At 47.0% G+C, this 25,140-nt stretch overlaps 1 protein-coding gene across 1 annotated transcript; it reads right to left on the reverse strand.

Moving 5' to 3' along the window:
* Nucleotides 1-2,854: 2,854 nt before the first annotated feature.
* LOC116443293 (solute carrier family 23 member 1-like) lies at nt 2,855-24,855 on the reverse strand. The gene is made up of 12 exons (XM_032107370.1): nt 24,773-24,855; nt 21,077-21,226; nt 19,642-19,799; nt 16,431-16,590; nt 14,967-15,148; nt 11,477-11,597; nt 10,978-11,134; nt 10,539-10,792; nt 7,330-7,494; nt 6,469-6,577; nt 5,344-5,439; nt 2,855-4,183 (listed from the first exon to the last, which is right to left on the reverse strand). Exons 1-12 carry the CDS (start codon nt 24,824-24,826, stop codon nt 3,915-3,917), a joined length of 1,875 nt encoding a protein of 624 aa, XP_031963261.1. The 5' UTR covers nt 24,827-24,855; the 3' UTR covers nt 2,855-3,914.
* Nucleotides 24,856-25,140: the final 285 nt, after the last annotated feature.

The raw sequence follows: 25,140 nt of genomic DNA on the forward strand, positions 1-25,140 counted from the left end.
AATTAAAAGTGCTGTGAAATTGAATAAAGTCCTTCACATCTCTGAGTTATCATTAAAGGCTCTCTGCAGACTTGAACAAACTGTGTTCTGATAGTGTTGTTGAGGTCATGCTACCAGCCATCACAAACAGAAAGGATGGAAGTTTTATTTTAAAACCTAAACTAAAGCTGGCATGCCTAGGTATCCATCTTCAGCAGCCAGCTTTCAGACTGAATCCAAGAGGCCTGGACTGTGGCCCAGCATTGTCCTGGTGCATAAAAGCATGATACATTCAGGCAAAAACACGTGGAGCTGAGTACCAAAGTACAAGGGAAAAATAAACACTACAGAGCCCTTTCTGTGGGTGAGGCTGTGGTAGCACTCCCAGATGAATGTTTGCCAGGCTGCTGTGTTTGAAAGTGGGGGTGCAGGGGTCTTGTTTGGGTTTAAGAGCTCTTCAGAGTTCTCCAGGGTGCAGCCTTGCCATTCCCTGGCCTTTCCAGTGTGCGTCATTTATACATGCTGGCATTGGTTTGAGGTAATGACATTAAGGAGAAGATGAAGAACACATTACTTTGGTTCTGCCTCTTGTATGATCATAGTTCACAAGAGTGCAGGCCTGCAAGGACCACGGGAACAGGGTTTCCTCTCCTGCACAGCCAACTTTACACAGACAATGGCTGTTCTGCACTGGTGTGTGTGACGCCTGCTCTGCCTTGGCAGGGAAGCAGCTTTAATTCCTGAGCATGTGACTGTTAGGTGTGCACAGGTCCCACACTGAGCAGCACTCAGTGGTCGTTCTGATGAAAACATTTCATGAAAAAATCTGGAAATATGTAGGCTAGCAGGCTACTGGGGCAGTGCAGTGGAAACAGGTTGGAGGCAGAAAGGCAGCAGGGATGGAGCAGTGGGAAACATGGACACATCCATGCACATGGACAGTGCAGCCATGATAGGGGTTTGGGCAGACCTAGCTGAACAGGACTCAGTACGTGACAGCTGTGCTGCAGGGTAGCAGCCTCTAACTTTACAACACAGTGAGCCTAACAAAAGGCAATCCTACTGCTCAGGTCACATCTTCTTGTGACAAAGGTATGAAAATGAGCCTCTGATTAGCTGCTCTAGTGCCAGTGCACCTAGGTACAAGCAAATCCCCATCACCATGTCCCACCAGAACAGCAGGAACATCTGGACTTGCCAATTAGCTGTCTGCCTCTGCGAAGCCACAAACAGAGTGACCCCACACCTGGCTGACTTCAGTGAGTCTTGCTGCACTCAGGACTCAGTAGCGTGAAAGGGAAATACAGCTGACAGGTAGTTAGTTGGCTGTGCTCCAAGCAATCTGGAACAGCCCTCAAATGTTCAGTTTTAGCCTTGAGGATCCTCTAATTTTCATCTTCTCATTAAGTAGCAAGTAAACAGAAACTGTGTTGCTGCAGAGCAAAGCCAAAGCTGTTTCCAAATCTCAAGTGGCCACATGCAGCTGGGAGAAGTGGTGGCCCTGCAGACCAACCCCTGCCTACATAATTTTAAAATTTGGAATTGCCCCCCTGAGGCAAATAAAAGGGTATTTAATAAATAGATAACGAACATCAAAGGGGGAATTTTAAAGGGCATTTAGGAGCCTGAGATGGACATAGGGATGTAAACAACTTCAGAAAATCTGCCTTCTAAGCCTTAGCAACAGCAGACACAGCTGCCCCAGACCAGCATGCCACCCCCCACCGCTGTCTGTGCCTCCAGAGCCATAGGATGTGTTGGGCAAGAAGCTTCCTCTGGGAGCTGGGACCCCTCATGCCAGGATCTGTAAAGTCATGCCCAGCTCCACTCTAGGGGCCTTGCAAGCCAAATATGAGATGGTGACACACAGCAAGGTGCTGGGAGTGCAAGATGACAGCAAAACAGATGAGCAATGTTCTCCAGCCTTGGGGTGGGGAACAAAAAGCCAGTTCTAGATGATTTTTGTAGTAAACCTGTGCCAATGTTTTGGGTTTTTTTTTAACAGAACTAAAGCAAATGTAAACCTCTGGCACTTGCCAGCATCCTAACGTCTTATGAGGAGAAGGGAAAGGATATGGCTGCAGCATCCACGGAACTATTGGTGTGACTTGTGAGAGAAGCCTGGGAGCATAGGCTGGCTCTAAATGGATTTGGAGACATAGTCAAGGTTGGGGATGATGAAGATACCAGAGCTGAGATGCCTGGGACTGGTCCTATCTAAAATCTGCCATGGTAGAGGCAGGGTCAGATATACTTCAAGTACAAATCATTTTCTTTTCTCTCAAAGACATAACGCCACAATCATCAATAGAGGCATTCCAGTCTGCCCATAACACCAAACTATTTATACCATAATGTTTCTTCCTTTAAGATTCAAACACTCACACAATTGATCTATTCAGGCTTCATTCCCACACAAAGCAAAAAACCCCAGTATATCCCTTACCAATAAACAAGCCACCTACTGCTACAGCTGTGGTATGGGACCAAGGAACAGGGCTGCAATATGTCTGTCATAGAAACCCACCAGTTTTGTTCTACCTTGAGACAAGACAGCAAAAGGGCCATCGTATCTTGGCCTTCAGCTGTCCAATGGAGGGTACAGAAAAGTAGGGTCAGATTCTTCTCAGAGAAGAACAGTGAAAGGACAAGAGGCAACAGACAAGAGGTGAAGCATTAGGAATTCCAGTTAGACACAAGGAAAACCACTTTACACCATGGGGGTGGGCAGACCTGGAAGAGGCTGCCCAAAAAGGCCATGGCTCTCCATCCATAGCTCAATGGGACACAGTCCTCTGCAACCTGGCCTAACAGGACCATCTCTGACCAGGGCCTGGCCCAGATAACCTCCAGAGGTCCCTTCCAACCTGAGAAATACCATTACAGTGTACATTTTATTTATTATACTTACAAAAAAGGAAGTATAAATCTCAATGAAGGAAACACAAGCTTATGCTACAGCAACAATGTTATTACACACCACCAGAAACCAGGACCACGTGTGATCACACTGCATGTGGCCATACAGATTGAGGCTGTTTCTGCTAATAGGGAATAGGAGCAATAATCTGCACACCTGTTTTCCAGAGAAGTGCTTGTCACCCCACCAGACCAAACAGGTACAGCAAGGGTACACAGGACATAGCAGTAGCATAGGGATGTGCAAGATTGTGAGCAGAAATGTTTTCTCCTTTATATTTGATGAGGATTCCTTCATCTTTGTAGAGTTGGCTGCCCTACAGGAAACTGGCTTGCCTGAGACTCCTCCCAGCACTCCAGGTGGGATACATTTCAGTGAAGCTGGGTTTTTCTGTTAGGTCAAGAACCTAAGTAAGGTCTCCAGAGCCCTTTGTGGTCTAAGGCAGAAGAGACAGGTTCAGAAGAAAATCCATCCCATTAACTTGAAATGCCTCTCTTACAATAACATTCATTTGGCTGACTAAATTATGGGAATATGGAATGAGATGAATCATGACCTAGAGGTGCCTGCTCCTTCCCCTTGGCTAGGATGAGGTATAAAACATGAGGTGAGAGGTGAGTGTTGCTTTAAGGTGCTGGGGATTAACCCCGGCCCAAGGGATGCCTGAGAGTAGCACAGGGCCCATATCAGGGATGCCTTCTCCATTGGCTCCTTAGGGTGCCCAAGGGTCAGTGCAAGGAAGGAAACAGAACATCTTTCCTAGGCATTTCTTGGGCTTTGGTGTCCCCCGAAGAGGGACTAGGTTCTTCCTAGAAGTGGGCAGGCAGGAAGAGAGAAGAAAAATTGACTTCCTCAAGGTCACCAGTGGTACAGTGGGCAGAGCTGGGAAGAGGAAGACATTATCCTTCTCCTGTTCCCCCCTCTAACAGCTGCCAGCTCATGCTCAGATGATGGGGGCTGCAGACACAGTTTCAGACCTCTGTTTCTGAGATGAGTTCACTTGCAGGCCAGGTGCTTATATCCTTGTATCAGCACCAATCTCAGAGTTTCTTTCTAAGCTTGCTTTAACACTGTTTTTCTGTCCAACAGCCTTCAGTTCATCCATTCTCTTGTCAGGAGAAAGTCTTTTGGGGCAAGCAGGGAGATAGCGAAACCAAGAGACGTTGCAGTATTTGGTGCCTATGCCAAAGGGAAGATCATAGACCTTGGAAACAAGCTGAGAGCTCTCCATCCCTCCCTCGTGGCTTTGCTTCCACGCCAGGAGCCCCCGCTCCTCCTGTGTTCCTGCAACAGCAAAAGGGAGATTGTTGTGTTTAGAACAGTAGGTGTTCAAGCACAGGGCTGCTTTGTGTGCCTCACACCCACTGCTCAAATCCCAGCAGACCCAGCACAAAATACAAATCCCTTCTACTTAAACCCTTCTAGCTCCAAAGGTCTTTACAAATAGTCACTAATGAGCTTCCAGACAATACCCCTTTTCCTGCAACAGCTTCCAGATAAGCAGTCTTCTCCACTGCTTTCCATGGGAATCATAGATACCAAGACAAGTTTTCAGCTGCCACGGGGGATCCAAGAACTGTTCAAAGGGGAGGTTCATACAGTGCTGGGAAAGCAAGGCTGGATGTTAACTGCCCAGACACTTCAGAGTGCATTTAGCTAGCAATTACTAGTCAGTCACAGGTATTTACCCTAGCCAAAGGAATTCCTAAGTGCCTGTAACTGCTGTGGCAGCAAAGTCCCTCTTAGGAAAGGGAGTGAGCACACCTGTAAATTCTGCCCAGAGGAACTGAAGATTGAGGGCTACAGGAAAATTAATGAGCCAAAGGGAGATTGGCTTTCCGAGAAGCCTCAGACAGTAACAGAATCTGGTTAACAGAGTGTCCTTCCTTCCTGTTCTTTTCCTGTAGCAGAAGGGAGGGTTCCCTCTCCTATTCTTGTGCCCTCCCTCCCCATGCTCAATGAAAATCCAAGGCTCTTTGCTGCCTGTGGGGGCCAGCTGCAGGTGGCCTGTCTTTGGTCACCAGCCCTTCCTACTGGTTTCCACTGCTGTGGCTTTAGTTCAGCCTCAGTTTTAGCAGCTCCCCTAAGGAGGCACATGTTAGCTCCTTCCACTTCAGAGGGCTTTCCTCTCTCCTTTTAACTAGCAACATGGTTCTAGGCTGGCGTTTTCCCTGAAAGACATATTTGCCAAATAAACCTTTTCCTCAGCCTGGGATGTTCCTGACAAATTATTCAGTTTTTAATAAGCTGCTGTTTTCCAGCCAGAGACCATTTCAGTGATGTCTCCTGTTCCTCACCCCTCTCTGGGAGGAGTGCAGTCACACGGTGTTTCATGGTTGCTAGCACAACTCCTATCCATAGAACAGGAGTCATGAAGACAAAAAATGCCAGGGAACAAACCCTAGGACAGGCATAAACTAGCAGCTCATTTCAGCAAATCCTACCTGGAATGGTGTTATCCAGGATAAAGCCCAGAAGTCCACCTACAAACATGCCAGTGGTGAGAAGCACCAGGATCACTTGGTCAAGCTGGATGATTCCTAGCAGAAAAATAAAGCTTTAGATAGTGGTGCAGGGAGACACAAGTTTTATCAGCAACATTCCCAGTGCCAAGAGGCTGCAAGCTGCATGCTTGCTTGGACTAGACTTGCAAATCCCAAAGCAGAGCGTAAGATTTGGCAGTGGAAGGGAAAGTGATCTCGCAGCCAATTTCAGACCTACAGTTTTATTCTACAGGATTATTCACAGACCCACAGTGGGCAGGAGATGACTCATAAATACATTAAGAGCCTGTTAACAGTGCAGACCACAGCACTGTCTGAGAAAAAGCCACCTTCTGCTCCAAACACATGCTGCACCTCCACAACATAACACCTAACAGTTCCCTACAGGAGCATGAGCTTCACTTCCCGAAGAAATATGGGTATATTTAGCATGGGATTGCACCACAAGCTCATCAGGTGTGATGTTTCCCCTTGAGGGCTAAGGGCCATGAGCAAAGCCCAGTGGCACTGAGCATCTGATAGACCATCTATAGAGCTCTTTAATCAGCCCACCCAGCTCACCACATAGACTTTAAGAGAGGACACTCTGGCCTTTGTGATGAAGACATTAATCATACAAGACACAGTGAAGGGGCAGATGTTGGAGAACTGGAAATTTCAATAAAGTGAACTTGATGGAATTTAGTAGAGGAGTATGCTCTTGTGTTTTGGAAGTCCGGCATTTTATTGTGTAGGAGCACATAAGAAAGCCTCATTCATCAAGAACCTTGACCAAGATTCAGCCCTGGAGTATTCTCTTGCCCCACCCCAGGAATGTGTCCCAGGGAAGTGCTCTGCAATCCTTAGCCCAAGAAGAATCTGCTGAGGTGCAGTCACTGACCAAAACCAGATTTCTGCATCAGAGCTCTGCATCAAAGCAAAAGACAAAAACAGCCCTCACAGAAAGAAACAGGCAAAGCACAGGTTTCAGTGTTTTATCAGGAAAAACTGTTTTAAAAGACTTCTCTGGATCAGCCTTTCCTTAAGTTTTATACTACAGAAAATGCTTCTGATGTCACTTCTTACCTGTTTCCAGCAGTGTGCTATTTTTGCTTGCCCAGTTGGGAATTGTGAGGCCAGCAAATACAGAAAATCCAAAGATAAAGATGTTTCTTGAGGAGTTCATATCTGTGTACTGCACAGAGAAATTTCATACATTACCATGCATAAAATTGTGGATTACTGTTGTGTTCATGTGACATGGTGGGATGGAAACACTGCAATCAGGAGTGGACCCAGCCCTGGTGCTGCTGGGGCATTTGTGATCCTGCAGTCCCCAGTGCCAGCCAGCCCTGCCCTAACCAGGGAGCCCTCTGCAATTTAGCCCCTCTGGGTACAGCCCCTTATCTTTACCTGAGGAATTGCCAACATAAATATTGTGGTTATAGCTGGCACAGTCTGGTAAGAATCTGACTTGAAACTGTGGGTCCTGTGTGCAGTTTTGGGCACCACAATATAAGATATAAAGCTATTAGAGAGTGTCCAAAGGAGGGCCACAAGGACAGTGAAGGGCCTTGAGGGGAAGCCGTATGGGGTCACTTGGCCTGGAGGAAACTGAGGAGAGACCTCACTGCAGTCTGCAGCCTCCTCATGAGGGGAAGAGGAGGGGCAAACAGCATGAAGCCGAGTCAAGGGAGGCTTAGGTTGGATATTAGGAAAAAACTTTTCACCCAGAGGGTGGTTTGGCACTGGAACAGGCTCCCCAGGGCAGTGGTCACAGCACCAGCCTGACAGAGCTCAAGAAGTGTTTGAACAATGTTCTCAGGCACAGGGTGTGACTCTTGGGGTGTCCTGCTTAGGCCCAGGAGTTGGACTCAGCATATTCTCTGTTTCAATGAAATTAAGTCCCCTTCAGCACGGATGAAAACGTGCTCACACAGCTGTTACCTGTAAATTGGAAATCCCCACTGCTGTGATAACTCCGAACATCACAAGGAACATGCCTCCAATCACAGGGATAGGAATGCTGGCAAGTATTGCCCCAATTTTCCCAAAGACGCCGCTCAGGAGCATGGCACAGGCACCAGCAATGATCACCATTCGACTCCCTACCTGGGGCAAGAGGAAGAGGAGGCAAGTCACGCACCAACCGGCAGAGAAAGGTGAGGGGTGGCAGGCTCCAGCGCCAACCTGTCAGGCAGGGGTTGCAGCTCTGGCCCTAGCACTCCATGGCATGTTCAGGAACAGGTTTGGATGAAGCTGCTGGTGGGCTGGGATGCTGACACTGAATGGGAAGCATCAGTATTTGTGCACCATAAATATTTACAATGAAAGGCACTCTGAGAGCACCATACCTATTTACTCAGTGTTATCCTCTCTCTTACTGTTGACAGGACTTCAGCAGTTTGCTATTAAACTGAAATTAAAAAGTTAAATTAAGAGCACAGTAATCCCCACTTGTTCTTGCTTGTTCTTGCTCTAGCCTACAAATATCTTGGCATATATACAAGCCGGGCACTGCAACCCCCCAGTCAATTCACTAGACAATTCTTCCACCAGCATTTAGATTGTCATCTAAAAGTGGCCTTCAATGAGGTATCCCACAATGATCCCTCCATTCCTTGGAGACCAAGATTTTGGAGACCTGAGCTGGCTGGCTGATCCATCCTTATGTCTGGGATCTGATAGATTCTTTCTATGGTCAAGAAATAAGAAGTGAGGAAGTCTCTCGGTCTGTCTGAACTGGAACACTATCTCATCACCCATCTATCTTCAGTAAAACCATTTTTTTCCTCATTTTTCCCCTAGGAAGAGTCAGGGTGGCCTTTTCTTGGTTGAGCACTACAACAAAGATGGGATGAAGCACCAAGCCATGCCCTTCATTCATATCCATTACCTGTATGTAACTGTTTCCTATATGATTAGGAAAGAAAAAGAGTATCTGCCAAACAAAGGGTTGAAAGAGACGTTTATATGGAAAGTGAAAAGAAAAGCAGCAATATTTGTTAAACTTCCAATTCAAGATACACCTTGCCCACACCAAAACTTGGACTGCCTAAACAATCATGCTAAACTTGCAGCATTTGTGTCGGGGAAACTGTAATCTTCTGCAAACATTTTATAATTCGATTAAATATTTTAATCCCTCCTTTTAAATATCTGAAGAATGTCTAATTACGGGACAAGCTTCCTGTGAATGCTTTCAACAAAAACATTCTCAGTTAACTAGTAGTGCCTCTTTTAAAGTATTTCTTAAGCACGTCCCTTTAAAATATTTTAAGTCTTTCTTGATTGTGAAAGATAAATTAAGATTTGGTGTGGAGTTTCAAAAGCATGCATTGCCTTCAGGTGGGCTTTTTATATTCTTTGGCTTAAAACCTTGGGACACTATTACCATCTAAATGTTAATTAATAAAAGCCAACAGATCTATTTGTTCCAGGATTAGAACAAAGATTCAGATTCTCAATTTGCTAAAATGTTGAATTACCATGTATATGGAGTTGGCTTTAAAGGAAAAAGACCTAATCCAGTGATAGCACTGAGACCATCTTCTGCTAAAACCACTAGTTTAGAGTTTGTTTCAACTATGTCAGGAAAACAATAAAATCAGTTCTCTTTCTTAAGGTTGAAGAATCTGCAGGGTTCTCCACAATATGTGGCGATTCTGAGGCCTTTATCTCTCTAAAATCCTCCTTTTCTTGGAAAGGAGTGCTCAGTACTGGCATACTGGGTCTGATCAAGCAGTTTAAATATTGGTGCCTGGTGCCATGTAAGATGTTGCATCTTGGCAGCTTCTAGCAGCTTCTCCTTGACTTATCTGTCAGCCCCTGTATGTATCTGAGATCTCCAAAGACTCCTCAGCTGGTGCTGGACATCTCTGTTTAAGAAGAGGAAACAAGTCCCTTGTGTTTCCATTTGTCATGGAAAAACATGTTTCCCACATAAAAAAGAAATTAAATCTGCCTTGTGCTCTCAGCACCCCCATATGTCCCAACCAGAGTGTTCACACTGATTTAAATTGACTGAGATGACACTCATTTTCAGGTCATTTAAGTGTGGACAGAGTGAGCAGAAGTGGGATCCAAGGGAAATATCTGTCCTGAATTGGGAAGGATGGCATGTCCATGTGGAGGACTTAGCGTACGTTGTGAGAATACATGTCCTATAATCTGGTAATTACGAATCTGGGCAGCATCCCATACATACAGTGCAGCACACATCAGGAAAGACTTGGCTCAGGTAAATGGTTCGTATGCACAGACTTCCTAGCGACAAGGTACAAGTGGTGACAGGCTAAACTGGACTCCATGCAGACATCCAGACAGCCCTTGGTACTTGAGGCAGCCACCTCAGCCAAACACTAACACTGCAACGTGAGAAAAATGGTTACTGTGAGTGAGGTTTATAAAATCCAGTGAAATAAGCAATATTATAGAGTGGAAGCTGTAAGTTAAATTCTACATTTATTTACTGACTCACAGCTCTTCTGGCATGACATTGCTTATTTGGCAATGATTTGAAAATGTTGTCCAGTTAGCAGCTAGATGTCTTTCAGCCTATACTCTGGCTGCAAAGCTTAGTGAAAATCTATGATGTGATTTTCACGCTTATCTCTGGAAATTTCTTTCCCTTATAAGAGCAATTAATACACTCGAGGAACTCACAAAACTTTATAGAGACATAAAAAACCAAACCTTTGCTATCCCATTTTATAACCCCAAAGAAATAGTCTACCTTTCACGTGATTGACATTCTTGGGTTATAAAAGTTGTGGAATTTGAAGCCCTATTAAATATTCTCCCTTTCACTTTCTCTTCTCTCCTCTCCTCTCTTCTCCTCTCCTTTCCCTCTCCCTCTCCTCTCCTGTCCAGGTTAGCTCAGATGTAGCATGCTCTCTTCAGCCTCACCTAGGCCAGGTGCTACGAGTGAGTGCACCAATTCCCTATGCAGACCAGATGCAGAGAAAGGGAAGCATTGCCCACCTCTGTTAAGTCATTCTTAGTGCTGTTGAGCTGGCCACCAGTGTGCCAGGGCACAATTTTCCAGCGTGCCTTTCGGGAGATGGGCTAAGACCACTCTCAGGTCCAGCACACACTCATGTGCACCACTGTCCTGTACACACACCACCACAGCCGCCTGCTGCAGCGAGGCTCACCTTGGTGATGCCCAGGGCCCCCACGTTCTCGCTGTAGGATGTGGTGCCGCTGCCCGTGCCCCAGGCCCCAGCCAGGAGGCAGCCGATGCCCTCCACCCCGATCCCGCGGCTGATGGCGTGCTTCGGCGGCGGCGGGGCCCCGCACAGGCGGGCACAGGCGTAGTAATCTCCCACGGACTCCAGCATGGAGGAAATCACCCCGGCTAAGATGCCAAAGATCCCGGCCAGGCTCACCGTTGGCGTTCCCCACTGGCCTGCAAGTAAAGAGCTCGGCTCAGGTGGGTGGGGCACATTTGCCCTGAATCTGCCGCGGGGGAAGAAGAACAGCAGGAATGCCCGTGGGTGTTTGCCTGATTTCTGACATTTCATCTCCCCCTGGTAATCAGAAGTGGAGGTGCAAGCAGGAGCAGGCAGGATGGGGAAGCGGGGGCAGCGGTACCTGGGTAAGGCAGCCGAAACCAGGGAGCCTGTGACAGAACGTCCCCACGGGTGTCTGTCCGGGCCTGGTGGCCGTAGGCAGTGGGGGCCGCAGGGAGGACGCTGGTCACTGTCAGCGCGTAGCAGAGCAGCCAGCTCAGGGAGAGCCCCAGCAGCACCTGCCCATCACAAGCACCAGTGGGGTCTGGTTAGAGTAAGGCTGCGTCTTCAGCACGGCTGGAGTGGACAAGGTGTCTCCCTGCCCGACCCTTTTCCCTGCACACGGAATGGAGGCAAAGACGCAGCAGGGGCTCCTGGTGGCCCTCCCTTCTTATCTCCCTCCCTCCCTCCCAATGATCAAGGCCATGGAGAACCTTTTCCCCTCTGCCCCTTGCCACCCAGGCTCGACTGGGAAGTGCTAACTCATCTGGACACGAGTGGAAAGAGCCCAGGCAGCCCGTGGTGGGTGAGGCCAGTCCCCCCCCATCACAATCCCCCGGTATCCAGGAACCCCAACCTACCGGGAAGATCTGGAAGAGGTAGATTGGAGAGAAGTGGAACTTCTTGCCTCTCTGGTAAGATGGCAGTGGCACAGCAACATTTTTCAGGTACTGAGAGAACAGAACTATGAAAAAAATAGTCCTAGAAAGAGGGAAAATGAGACCATAAATGAAGTGGGTGCCCAGCTGCTGTCCCCACATTAAGTGAAGACCTGCTACCCAAGAGCCCAGGACTCCAGAGGACCCATAAAAACAGGCTCTCAGCAGCAGAGGGTGGTTCCCCACTTCACCAAGCCAGAGGTGGAACAAGCTTTCCATCATAATCTACTGATAGCTCCTGCACATTTGCAATTATCTCTTTTCTCCTTATTATTTCAAGACTGACACCCCAGGTAGTGCATCAATGAGTATGACACAGTTGCAGAAAGGTTAAAAATGATTCCTAAGTAAAAGAAAGACCTGACAGACATGCAAGGTTCAGGTCCTGCCTGTGTAATTCAGATACACTAGAAATACAGGATTTATTGTTTCCTGATTTTAGGTTTACCTATGCTGCTTTTCAAGGGGCAAAAAGATCTTGTGACACAGAGTAAAAGAAAAGGATTTGGTTTGGCTGTGCAAATCCCTGTTTCAAAAGGAAAAAACGTAGTGGGACTGTGGGGCTGTACATGGTGCCCACAGAGCCCTCCCAGCCAGCCGAGAAGGGGAGAGCACGGCCCTGTGTCTGCAAGGGCTGCATGATGGAGGGGCCCTCCAAGGCAAGGTACTCCCATGTGCCCCCAGCAGCACCTGGGGCTCATGCTGGTGGAAGTAACTGCAGGTGCAGCTCCTCTCCCATCCCTTGTGTAGGACACATCTGTGAACAGCAGCACATCTGGGTGCACTCACAGCCTGCCCCCCATGCCTTTTACCCAGAAAGGCCAACCAGATGAAGCTGGAGGCTACCACATATGGAGAGAGGTCAGGGACTGGGCATCCCATTTCAGTTGCTGAGCTGGTAGAAGACCATGGACATTTCCTGTGTTAGCCAGGCCTCTGAAGGGCTCCTCATTATTTTATAACAAATCTAAATTTTGTACATTGAGTGAATTAATCTGGATAGGATTTGGTGAGAAATCAATTGTACCAGCTGAAGTGCACTGACAGTGTTTTCCACATGTGAAAAGCTGACGAACTGTAGGTGCAATATTCAGGGACAGGCAGAATTCCAACAGTGCAAAGAAAATGCTGTCCTCGGTTCTCTGCAAAGACACTCCACAACATGCAGCCAGAGGTTATCTATCCATCAGAATTCAAAGCACTGGATAACTGGAGGCAGAAAGTCTGAGGAGGAACTGGTTCCCATTCATGGTTTCTAATGCTACAGAGCCCAGGCAGACTGTGTGAGCACACATTTTGTGCATTTGCATGAACAAAGGTGCTCAGCAGCCTTACAACTCACTGCAGAACCCTCATCTGTCTCAGGGAGGTGTCACTGCTTATTATTCAGGTTGCCTGACACAATCTAGTAGCAAACTCTATTTTCAGTTGCTTATAGTTCTACCTAACTTTACCCATTCAGGATGAAAATTTCCATGGGAAACATCTGCCTCAGGCCAAATATTTTTGGAAAAATATATATAAACCTATTTCAAAGAGTGACGTTCAGGAAATAGACATAGCATATAGCCTGCATGGAAAAGGTCATTTTGCCTTGAGCAGTAACAAGATCTCCTTATGACCTGGAGCAGAAATCTGAGATTTAGTAGAACTTGTTCTTTGGGGAAAAGGATATTGATGTTTCTCACAAAAATCTGCTCAGGTATGCTCAGTCTGCAACAATGACTCCAGGTCCCAAGCAGTCAGCAGAAACATCTCAGGCTTTCGCATTTGCAGACCATAAAGATTCTGAGCCTTCTGAGTATGTCCAGGCCTTGCCCAGTGATTAACTGTATGTGCACCATCACCAGCGAGTAAGTCACCACACACTAGAGGAGTTTCTTGTGGCAACAATGGGGACCTTCCATCACAAGAACTCTGGGATGTGGTGGGGCTGAACACAAGCCTGAGACCACATGGCTCCTGTTTTCCTCTTTCTCCATCCCTGCTCTCCCTCTTTCACTAATGACATCCACAGAGTATGGAGAAGGCAGCAAAAGAGGACACATCTGGGATGGCTCAGAGCACAATGACCAGGCTGGGGCTAAGGTGTCTGAGTCAGGAAAGAATGGATTGGGATTATCACAGGTAGAAGATGGGACACAAAGGAACAGGACAGAAAAGGTGACTTGGGCTGAGAGTAGGGACACAGGCTGAAGGACTGGGACCCCATTAATGGAGTGGCACAGTTGGGCGAAGAGTCAAGCATGAATCTGAGCTTAGGAGCTAGTGGCTGGAGAAGAGCAGCAGAGAAAGGAGATAGTCCAGGCAAGGACATACAGTTTGAAGAGGAAAATTCACACTGGCTAAGCAAAGGGGTTAGGACAAATCACCAGAGCTGGAGAACAGGACAACAAGCCAGGGATATGATGGGAGAAACACTGGTGAAAAGACAGCTAGGTTTTGAGCAGGGCTTGGAATTGTATGGGGTGCTGGTAGAAGAGACCAGATAGGTGAGGAACTGGGGGTGGAAAAGAGGGGTGGCTTTTGGGGTCTGGGAGGGCAGGTGCAGGGAGGAGAAGAGACCAGGAGAGAAGTGTACTGGAGCATGTCCTCCCAACAGCGTGCTGTCTTTCAAGGGCTACAATCAAGCCTGTGTCTCGAGTCCTCAAAATCAGCTCTGAAAGCACCAGTAAATAATGGGAGCCCACAGAGAAGTTAACAACTTACTCCTGTTGCATGCTATCCCATGCTGAAGTCTAAACTAGGGAGCTGAAGGTGCCAAGTCTGCAAGGCAACCACACAGTGGCATTTCTCCTTTTTTAACTCATTTCTGAAATACCAAGGAAATTCTGCTGCAGTCTACACTCGTGCACAAGGGCAGGCACACAAATGTCCCTGCAAGAGCACTCACTGCTGCAAAGCTACATGTGCAAATAGACCTTTCCAGAGCCCCCCAGGCCCTCTCTGGAGAGAACAATTGCTCCTATTCATGTGAAGACAATATATAAAGCACCAGCTATTTCAACATAGAATACCTAACTCTGAGTGCTCAACTTTGTCATTTTAGGATGTCTTTTCAACTTAAATAACGGGTGCGTAAGACAGTGTGTGTAGACAACTGTGACAGAGACTGCACACATGTGGGAAAGGCTTGTATCTCTACTGACCTATGAACTTTGGATTTTCACAAAAATCAGGGGTTTTAACTCATTTTTGGGTTTTGCTGTGTTGCTGAGGGCTTTAGCCTTCTGGGGGTTGGAGGAGAATGACTATGCCACGTGGCTGCCTTGCACAAGCCTGTCACATGTCAGTGCTCAACAAATAAACCTTGAGCCCAGGGGAATTCCACTACAGACGGCGACACTTGGTTTCATATTAGAGGCAGGTGATTTGTGTACTCTCAGGTTTCCCACAGAGATGTGAGACTTACATGAATGCTACACCCCAGTGCTGCCCAGCCATATCCCCAGCTGACTCAAACAGAGGTAGTGCAACCAAGGTGATGGTGGGGGCAATCGTCAGGGGGCCGATGAACCTCATCAGAAATCCAATCAGGCCAGAAAATCCAACGAAGATTTGAAAGCAGGAAGCTACAATGATAGTTCCTTGCACCTAGGAAAATGGAGGATAAAAACAGAGGTTGGAAGGAGCTCCAGCTGTTGAGCCTTTTCTTCATGTTAGTGCAAATCCAGCATGAGAGCCAGGCTCAGTCTCCAGTGACAGACTGGCATAGAGGCCTCCTGCTGACAACAGTAAAACCTGGCTGAGAATTACATGTGGGAAGGACCACCAAAGCAGCAGCACAGCAACTGCCTCTTTGGCTGATGGATTTAGTCCTCACCAGGGCTAATTTTGTTCCAGAGATCACCTCCTCCCCATCCTCTTGGGCCACCCAAGCATGCACCACCTGCCCTGCACTCTCCTGCCTCCTCGTCCAAGGCAGGGGAAAAGCTCTTGCCCAAAAACAGGAGCAGGGCCATGGTCTCTACTGATCTCCCTTTTGGGAAGGGCTTGGGTCTCTTCAGCACACTGGTGGGGCAAGTGACTCATTACAGCCTCTTTATTTTCCAGAGTATCAGTTTCACTCCGGGAACACATTTATCACCCTGAACTTCCCAGTGTTTGACAATCACTGACAAGGAGCCAGCAATTACATTCTGAAATGTCAGCTTCAGGCAGGGGTGAGGCTGCTCTCTGCCTTCTCAGATTTGGTGATAAGCCCAGGTTGGGACATCTGTGGTGCTGAGCACCTTCCTTTCCCCAGCTCCAAAAGGAAGAGAAACACAGGGGCTGTGTGAATGAAAGGAGATGTCAGCCATGCCCTTGTGATAAATTTATGTGTATCAGTAGAGAGCAACCTGTGCTGCACAGCAAAATCCTTTGTGAGCTTTCAACACTTTACAAGTGGTTTGGAAAGCACACCAACAAATGGATCAATAGAGGCAAATTTAGTCACTTGCTCTGATAAAGGCAATCAATGTAGAATAAGGCATTCCTCCTCCCTTCTGATTACCTAAGAATGCCCTTTTCCTTAATATTTACAGTAGGTTTTGCCCTGCTTTTTTTTTTTTTTAAACTAGGTTTCCTGTGCTCAGACAGGGTTCTTTCCTTGAAAATATTTTCCCTCCCTTGCTTCTTCAAGGCTAACCGTGCTTCACACAGAACGGATCTGACTGGACCAGTGGAGACTGCAGGGACCATAAATCACATGAGGAAGCCTGCATGTCCCCTGTTCAGCAGCTTTTTTGATGCTTAGGAAGCTGCAACAGCATGAGGGCCAAGGTTCATTGGGGATAGAAGTTTCTCCAGCTGTGGTGGTCATGACATGGTCAGGCACTTTACTGAAAGCAAACAGCCCTGATACAAAGCAGGTGCCACTGAAAAGGTAATATACCTCTCGCATCCGTGTCTGCCAGACTTGGAAAAATTCTGGTGAAGAGGCATTGACCAGGGTGGCATTCTGTGTCCAGGCAGGACACTTCCAAGTGGGAAGAGACAGCATTGCCAAGGTGGGGGCCAGGAATGTGAAAGTCCCTCCTTGAATAATAGGCAGCCTAGAAGGAGAGCAGAGGGAAAAAATGACAAGTGAGAATGATAGAAACTCAGCTCCATGTGGGTGAGAGAAAGGAAAGCTAAATAAATTTAAAAATCAGTCTGTCCATGGCCTCTGACATTATCTTTTGAAATGTTGTGGCAGGTCACCATCACTGACCATGGGTAGGAATTACTGCCCATTGCATGCAAGAGCAGTGACATGGGGGAAGAGCTGAGGTTCAAATACCAGCAAAGGAGGGGCACATCGGTGCTACAGTCCAACCCTGCTACCCTTTGTTAAGGAAAAAGCAGTCCTCCTAATGGCCAATGAGACCACAGACCTGCACAGAGTAGAAAAACCAAAGGAAAAATCTGGAGGAGGGAAAACCACCAAGGAATAAAGATGGTGAGACACTGAAGAAAAGCTCAGCATCACTCTTGCCAATATCCAGTTGCTTCCTCTGTCCCCTTTGGCTGTTTCGGTTTTCTTCACAGTCTGCTCATGAACACAAGGACATGCACTAACTATTTTCCATGTCACAATGATCCTGTCTGAGGGTGATAGAAAATGTGACTTGGCTTTTAGTACCAGGGTTTTAATGCCAATTCCTCTTCTGCATTTCCACTGAAACTAGAAAGAAAACCTGCATGGAGGGGTCTGTGGGCACTGACTGGATGAGACCATGGCTCTCCCCCCACACCACATGTCTCCTGGCTTAGAGTATCTTTCCCTCTGGGAATCCCTCAGGCTGGCAAGGAGCTTGCATCTGCAGAGGAGCTCAGCACCAGCTTCATGCAGAGATTTATACAGCAAAGCAATGCTCCTTTGAGCTACACCAGCCTCTTCTCTTTCCATGCTCAAAGAAATGAAGACAGAGACCTAAAAGGCCTGACTGGCTCCTCAAAGCCCCACACAATTTTGCCCCCATTGCAGAGCAAGTTTTTTTAACCATTCCTCTAGTGTGCTTGAAAAATCCTAAGCTGCCTGAGGGCTGGCACAGCAGTCCTGAAACAGCCAAGGGAAACCTCCAAGGTGCCTGTGTTTCCTCCGTATAGGAAGCACCCCTAGGAGGAACCCCAAAGCAACCTCTCCTTGTGCCAGGAGCTCTCATGGCACCTGCTCAGACAAGCCATGGGACAGCAATTTGCAATTCATGTGAGTGATTTTGCACAGCTTTCCCTGAAACAGAGACATTTCTACAGTTCTTGAAAACAAGAGATGGCGCAGCTGTAACAGCACCGCGTCTCTGTCACCTAAAACAAATATTTTTATCAGTCATGCACAACTGAAGCACTGTCAAAGCTTTGAAATAATTTTGCTGGGCAAGGCACAAGAAACAAACAAAAAAAACCAGAGAAGGCTCAGGGTCATGACTTAGAATCTAACAATAGATTTATAGTTCCTGCAGTGTTGGTCCTTAAGCTATTTCACAGCCAGTGTTGGCATGGGTAGGCTCAGTGTTGACATGGGTAGGCTCAGAGGAAAATGGGGTGCCAAAGTGATGCTTATGGGGCACACTGAACTCTTTTCTATGGGGTTTGCAAGAGGGAAAGCTGCAGAATGAGGGAAGGCAATATTATGTTTTGATAATCAATACATGATGTCCAAGCATTTACTAAGCAAGGCTCACCACAACGGCAAGTGACCTGTGTCTCCCCTCAGAAGCCTCTGATAGTGTCTCTGGTGACTGTCTGGGACCCCCTGCTGCTTTTTCATGCTGTGTAACATGACTGAGCTGCAGGTTGCAGTGGGTCAGCTTCTCCCTTGGCTATTGCATCATGAATATCCTCATGCCTTATAGCTGGGGTCAGCAACAAGGCAATTGTACCCTCAGCACGGCAGAAGCCATTCAAGTTTATCCCATGGGAACAACTCCTTACCATTTAATTTGATCTATAGTACCTCAATTAGCTATTCAGCCATGGGAGAGAGAGGCTCCCTGCTCTTCTTTCATCCTCAGCTACCAATAGACCAGGGGACATCACAGCTCTCAGGAATTCACCGAGGCATTTGGAGGGTGCCTGGGAGAACACAGAACTCCTGATTTGCACCAGCAGCAATGGTCATGCTCCCCAGCCTGAATTTAGCTGAAGAACCAGTTCCTCTGTTTTTTGTGGTCAGGGTGCCCCTCCTTCCTCCACTAATCCTGTAACAATGTAGGAGGGGAGCACCCTCCCGGAAGTTTGTCTACAGACACTTCCTAAGACAGAGATAGAAAAGTTTCAGTAGTGAATTAAGCAGAAGGGGTAAAAACATTTTGTGGAGCTGACAGTTGACCAGTGATTTGATGGCAGAAGTTTTAACCAGAGTCCTTCAGATTCAGAAGCCAAAGAATGTGTAATTTTTGTCTTTAAAGCAACAAACACAGGTTCCCACCATACTGGAGTTAAAAACAGCCTGTGGAAGGAGAGAGGAAGCCCAGAGTTATGACAAAGGGAACAGAAGAAATTTTTCAAGGTCAGCAAAGATACAGGGTCTTTCTGGAAAGAGGGAATACTTACAGTCATCTCTCTCATTAAATGCTTCATTTTCTGGGTGCTGAATGGCAATTCCATGCTCATCTCACTGCTGGCTGCCCATTAGCAAAGGATTTACCTTTTATGCCACAAATCCCTGAGCATGGGAAGTGGCACCACCTAACAAGATGTGCTGCTGAGCTCATCCCTAAGTGGTGGCAGGTGGACTTCAATTTCTCCTAATTATCCCCTCCCCTAGAGTTTCCTGTAGAATCTGTGCTCTCTTGACCCTGGGTCCAAATCAGAAGGCTCCTGCCTTATCTGGAGGATTGCTGGAGTAAGGAGCAAGCAGGTACTTTTTACTGCATGTTGCAATGCTCTATTATTTTGAGGACAGATTCCTTAAAGGCCCGACAAAAGGTATATGAAGTATCAGGAGATGCAAAATTCAGAACAGCAAGGTAGCCCTGTAAAGCTCTCAGCAGTTTCATGGCTTTGGCATGGGCCCTGATTGCCCAAGGGTAATAAACAACTCTCACTGATAAACTTTACAACAAGGTGATGGCCTAGCACACAGTAATTGCTCACATTCCCAGTTCTTGCATTTGGCCTACCTGACTCCAAAGAGGACTTGCAGCAGGGTGCAAATTCCTGAGACAAAGAAGATGGTGCTGATCAGGTGGCTCTGGGTCAGTAGATCATGCTGGAGGCAAAGCCCTTCAGACAGGATCAGCGGGACGGCTACAAGACCTCCCATGGCTGTCAAGAAGTGCTAGGAGCCACAGAGAAAGACTGGGTGAAGAAGGACACAGAACTGGCTCTATATTATTACCATGTTGTTGAGAGAACTCACAGATTTGTGCTTGGGCAATACCAGTATTACCCATTCTCTCTCTTTTTTTTTTGGCAGCTTTAATGCTCCGTTAGGGGCTGTTCCAAAGCACCTACAAGAATTGCAATGCACCCGCTGAAATGTCTCCTCCTTTACATGTCCAAAGACTTGTTGTAGTGCTCTGGCCACTGTCAGACACAACCAGTTTATCCCCAGCACCTGCAGACAAAGCTGTTGGACGTAGTTTTCCAGGAAGCTGGGGACATCCCAAGGTACAGGGAGAGAGCAATCAGGCAAAGTGAATGCAAATATTTCAGTCCGTCTTATTTACACCACAAAGGATGACGTAAAAAGTTGGGAATTTGGAGCTACATGTTCTTTGCCCTCAGTAGCTTTTCTCACAGTGCAGTTATGGATAACCATAAAAAGTGAGTGCCAAAGAATGGAAGAATTTGGCCTTGTATTTGTCAGAAGAGTCACAGACATATTTCTATAATGACCTGTAGTTAATGACTAAATCTGAAAATAATTTTTCACACTTCTTTTTGTTTTAATTATTAACCTTTTTTGGTCACTCTCACTTTGGAGCACAGGACTGCAGTGGTGGAACTGGTGGCACTCAGAAACTCACTGTATTCATTAGAAGCATGCTTTATTAAAATTATGATGCAGATGTGTTGGGTTGATGCACTCTAGATTTCCCTTTAAGGAAACAAAGTACAAAATTCTACCAACCTCCAAGCACAGTCCATCATTATCTTAATGACTCTGAGGTCTCTTTTTCCCCCAGGCTCCCTACCTGGGCATGGCATTGGTGGCACTGGGTCATTTAACACACCTGGGCACAGACCAGCCAAAACAGTGTGTGCCTTTCTGCTGAGGTTTTGTTGCCATGGGAAGGCTGAAGTTCAGAAGCATTTGGCTACCTTCAGCCAAGGTACCCAACATGTTTGTATTAACTATATGACACACGGCCCCAGGACTCTGCCTGACCATTTACACTTCAAAGGGTGCAGTGTAGCTGTGGGCACAATGATAACACTCAGTGCTCAGGATGTGGACCAAAGGACTTGAGCTCACTGAGATCCACCCTCACAGCTCCAGTCAAGACCAGTGAAGGTAAAGCACTCCCAAATTCAAGTTTCACCCCAATCAACTGGCTGAACAGCCATGTAACTTTTACCTACTCCCAGCCTCCACCTTCTTCCCCATCTCACCTGAATGCCCAGCAGGATGCACAGATACCAGGGAGGCACATCTATGACAGTGTAGCCAAGCTTGATCCCACTGGGGCCAGTGCCCCCACCTTCCTCTGGGCCCCAGGCAGCACAAGCTGATGAGGAACAGCAGTGGCTCCCATCTTCATCCTGGACAACAGGAGAAACACTTTGTTAGCCACAGCCCGGCCCTGCAGATGCCCAGCAGCTGCCTCTCTTGCAGCTACACTCCACATCCGGCAGGAACACCTCCTATGTAGCTTTCAACAATGCCACAATATTAAAAAAAATAATATTATGGAGGGGAAATTAAAATAGAGGCACAAAACACATATGGAAAATTTTTGTATGCACTAGTGTGTCTAGGCCTCAAGAAACAGTAGAGGGTGTCTCAATCTCAAAGGGACATCTGGACAAAGTGCATTAGTATCATTAAAATCTAGCTAAGGATGAAGAAACTGCAACCAGAAGCAAGAAAGAGTGTGCAGTGGGTTCATCAGTGAAAGCTGCACTGTCTTCTGGTCTCTCTCCCTCCCAGCAGTTCCACCCAAACAGCATTTTTGATGAAATAAGCTAAAACACCTGGCTGCCACTAATTACTGAGTAGAAACACATTTTATATTTCACTTCCTTGGTCTTCTCCTTCCAATCTCCTTATGCTCACCCTTACCAGTGTTCCACCTTGATAAAGACACCTGCCTTTTGTCTTATTAGAAAACCCTGCTCCTACAGAGGAACTGAGTGAAACACAGAGACACCAGTAGATGGGAAATCCAAGCATCCATGCCAAAGGAGCTGACTGAAATTGCTACCCAGGAAGGCTCGGTCTCCTCCCAGGCAGCCAGAAGCCCCAGGGCTTCCCAGGGAGCTGTATGCCTTGCAGAGTTTACTTACATAAAGGTGCACTTTGCCAAGGAAAGCAAAGTAGGGCTTTGCTTCATTTGCAACAGCTTTTAAGTTAAGTAAATGCTCCTGGTTGTTCACTCCTCCTTCCAGCCCACCCTGACCCCTGTGCGCACACACACTCACACGAGTGGGGTGGAGAGAGGCTGCCTGGGAAACTGCAACACTTAGAGCCAGATGCAAAAGCTAATTAAGATCCCAAAGCATTTGTTTCATCAACCCATCTCCAACCAGCAAGTCCTCAGCATGCTGGCAGCAGAGGGCTTTTCTGGGCTGACATGCCCTGCTCTGTCACGCAGGGACAGAAACCTGCTGTCTGGAGAAGCTCAACCAGTTTGCCTGCACCAAACTTCTTTTTGTTTTTTTATCCAAGTCCTGTGGGAACACGAAGACACCAAAATGCCCAACACAGCAAAGTGTCTGCAGAAACACTCCTGGCCTACCTACTGATGGAGGCAAACAGGTAGTGCTGTGGTCAGGGAACGGGGATAAAATTAATGTTGCGTTCTGTTGTAAATTTTGCAGGTGTGGCAGATTAACACCAAATTCATTTGCCTGACACCTCCAGGTTTCCATTCTCTTGGCTGAGCCTCCAAAGTCCCATTTTAGATCACGCTGCTGAAAACAGGTCGTGTAATCCCTAGGACTCCAGACCCTAATATTGTTATTGATCTGAACTGTCGTGTGAGGGGTGGGAAACTCAGGTTGTAAGGGTATAATTGCTCATTAATTTCTTTGTTCAAGGTCCCTCCCCAGAGGCATGCAGCTCAAGCTGTTTCTACTGCAGTACCACTCAAATAAACTACCTTAATCAACTCAAAGCCCGAGACTCTGCTATGGGATACCTAGGGTGGAGAAGCCTCTTTAACAACATAATGTATTTATCCAGCCTAGGCAAACCGGGAGCATTACAAATACTTCAAAATAGATAGGTGACAGCAGAGTTAATTCAAACGGGACTCGAGCATGAACTTCAAGAGCAAAAGGTGTTCCTTAATAACTCCCTGTGCAGACATTTTCATTTCAGAACAAGAGAGCCTGAGCCATGGATTAACAAATGTACAGCAAGGTACTTAAGACTGCCCATGCATGGGGTTATTTGGGGACAACTCCTGAGTAACACCACAGGTAGACAAATGCTAAGCTAGGCAGACAGCAGTAAGCTCTTTTCTTTTCATTGCAATTTTCCCCGTATTAACCAGGAGGCATATTCCAGCCAGGCAGAGCCTGTGCCAGTAACAGCCCTGCATGATCATCACATGAGGGCCTGACCCTACCCAGGAGCTGGAGGGGAGCAAGCAGGGCTCAGCAGGAAAAGAATGGAGTGGAGATAACAGGATGAGACAGGGACTCAAACCAAAATGCAGGAGGTATCATCTTAAAATCAGAAAACATTATTTTGCTGTGACAGTGACCAAACACTACACAGGTTGCTTAGAGAGGTTGTGGATTCTCCACCCTTAGAGATATTAAAAACTGTTTAGACACAGTCCTAGGCAGCTGGCTCTGGGCAACCCTGCTTGAGCAGGGGGTTTGGAGAAGGTGACCTCCAGAGTTGCATTCCGACCTCAGCCAGCCTGTGATGCTGAGATGCTGTCAGGAGGACAAAGCAGGAGAAGTCTGGAGCAGGGAAGGGAAACCACTATTGGGGGTTCTCAGCCCAGCTGCTCCCATGAATTCAGGGGACCAGTACATCTTCCATGTGCCTCAGGCTCCAGACACAGCACGAGGGCCCTCAATTGCATCTTAAGTAAGTGCATCAGGAAGGCAGTCAGGAACTGAACTGCTTGAACCACAGGTAAAAGACCTTTGTCTTCTACCTTCTTTAGGATGGTTCAGACCATAAGAATTCACAAGTCTGATATGTGTTACGGAAGAACAAATTGAAATTGAGAGCCTGTTAAAAATAAGGAAAGAAAACTCTGACTGGCTCTGAGCACTTCCCTGAGGCTCTGCTCACAGCTGGCACAACACCTTCACTGCACATAGCAAACTCACTGAGGGCTACCCAAGAAATGTGTGATTTGTACACTAGGAGGTTAAATGCTTCCTCCAAGGTAGCATAGACAGGTGGTCTGTACCAAGGTAGTGAGATGGTTGCAGGACCCCACTCCTTCATACCTGCTGACAGGAAATAAGCAAAGTTTTTAGTTTCTAATGGAGGTGACCCCTGCTGTGGGATAGGAAAGGGGCTTCCACGCCCCAGGACCTTGCTTCATGGCTGTTATAGCTAGCAGCATTCTCAGTGCACCCCACACCCCTGCACTGGTACATCATTTACAGCTTTTACTACACTGCTATAATTCTCCAGGGTGCCCTCCACAGCTGACACCCAAATCCCTTCTTCACCCACCTTTCTGACAATTCGCCTCACTGGAAATAGGTCCAGAAGACAAAGAAACACGGTATTTACTAGGCTAAATTTCTATTATAATTTTTCTAATTAATACATAAAATGCTTTACCCAGGAACACAGCCAGAAGCTCACTTGCTTTTCAGTACAGATACACTTGCACTGCCATTAATCTACATTATCATTTTAGAAATAATGGAGAGTAAAGAAGTTAAAAGAGTGCCAGAGAGTAGAAAGTATGCTGGGTCTGCAGCAGCAGCAGAGGCTGTAGTGAGGAAATCATTCCTGTCAATAAGATTCTTGTCAGTAAGAGCCAAGACAGAAGTTAAGCACACACCAGAATTATTGCAGCAGCCCGAGCCCCCGGCTTTCCCTTTCTTCTCCTTTCACAGGGCTTGCACCTGTTTATGCAAGAATTCCCCTTCAGAGAGCAGACTCACCACAAAGCTGGGGTTATCTAGCCCGTTGAGATCTTTGTCTGAGGAGGGGGTCATGCCTTCCACTTGCCTTCACCGACTGCCTTGAAAAAGAACCAGTCAGAAGAGGAAAGCCTCCCAAATTCCCACTCCGTCCAGTCAAAACCACTCTAAAAGAAACAGGGTGAGAAGATGCAGAAGCTGGATTTCAGGACCCAAACAGCGCTCAGTCCTAGCTATTCATGTGAGCTGTATCGCAGAAGCATTTCCTTTTCTTTGGCTTAGATAAGCGACTCCTCCGGCTGATTAGAGGACCGGCATTCACATCAAACTGGGAAGCAGCCCTTCCCTGGAATGAGTTAATCAGTACCTCACGACAGAAAAAACTTCAT

The sequence above is a fragment of the Corvus moneduloides genome, chromosome 4, assembly GCF_009650955.1.
Source record: "Corvus moneduloides isolate bCorMon1 chromosome 4, bCorMon1.pri, whole genome shotgun sequence".
In the NCBI taxonomy this organism is placed as follows: domain Eukaryota; kingdom Metazoa; phylum Chordata; class Aves; order Passeriformes; family Corvidae; genus Corvus; species Corvus moneduloides.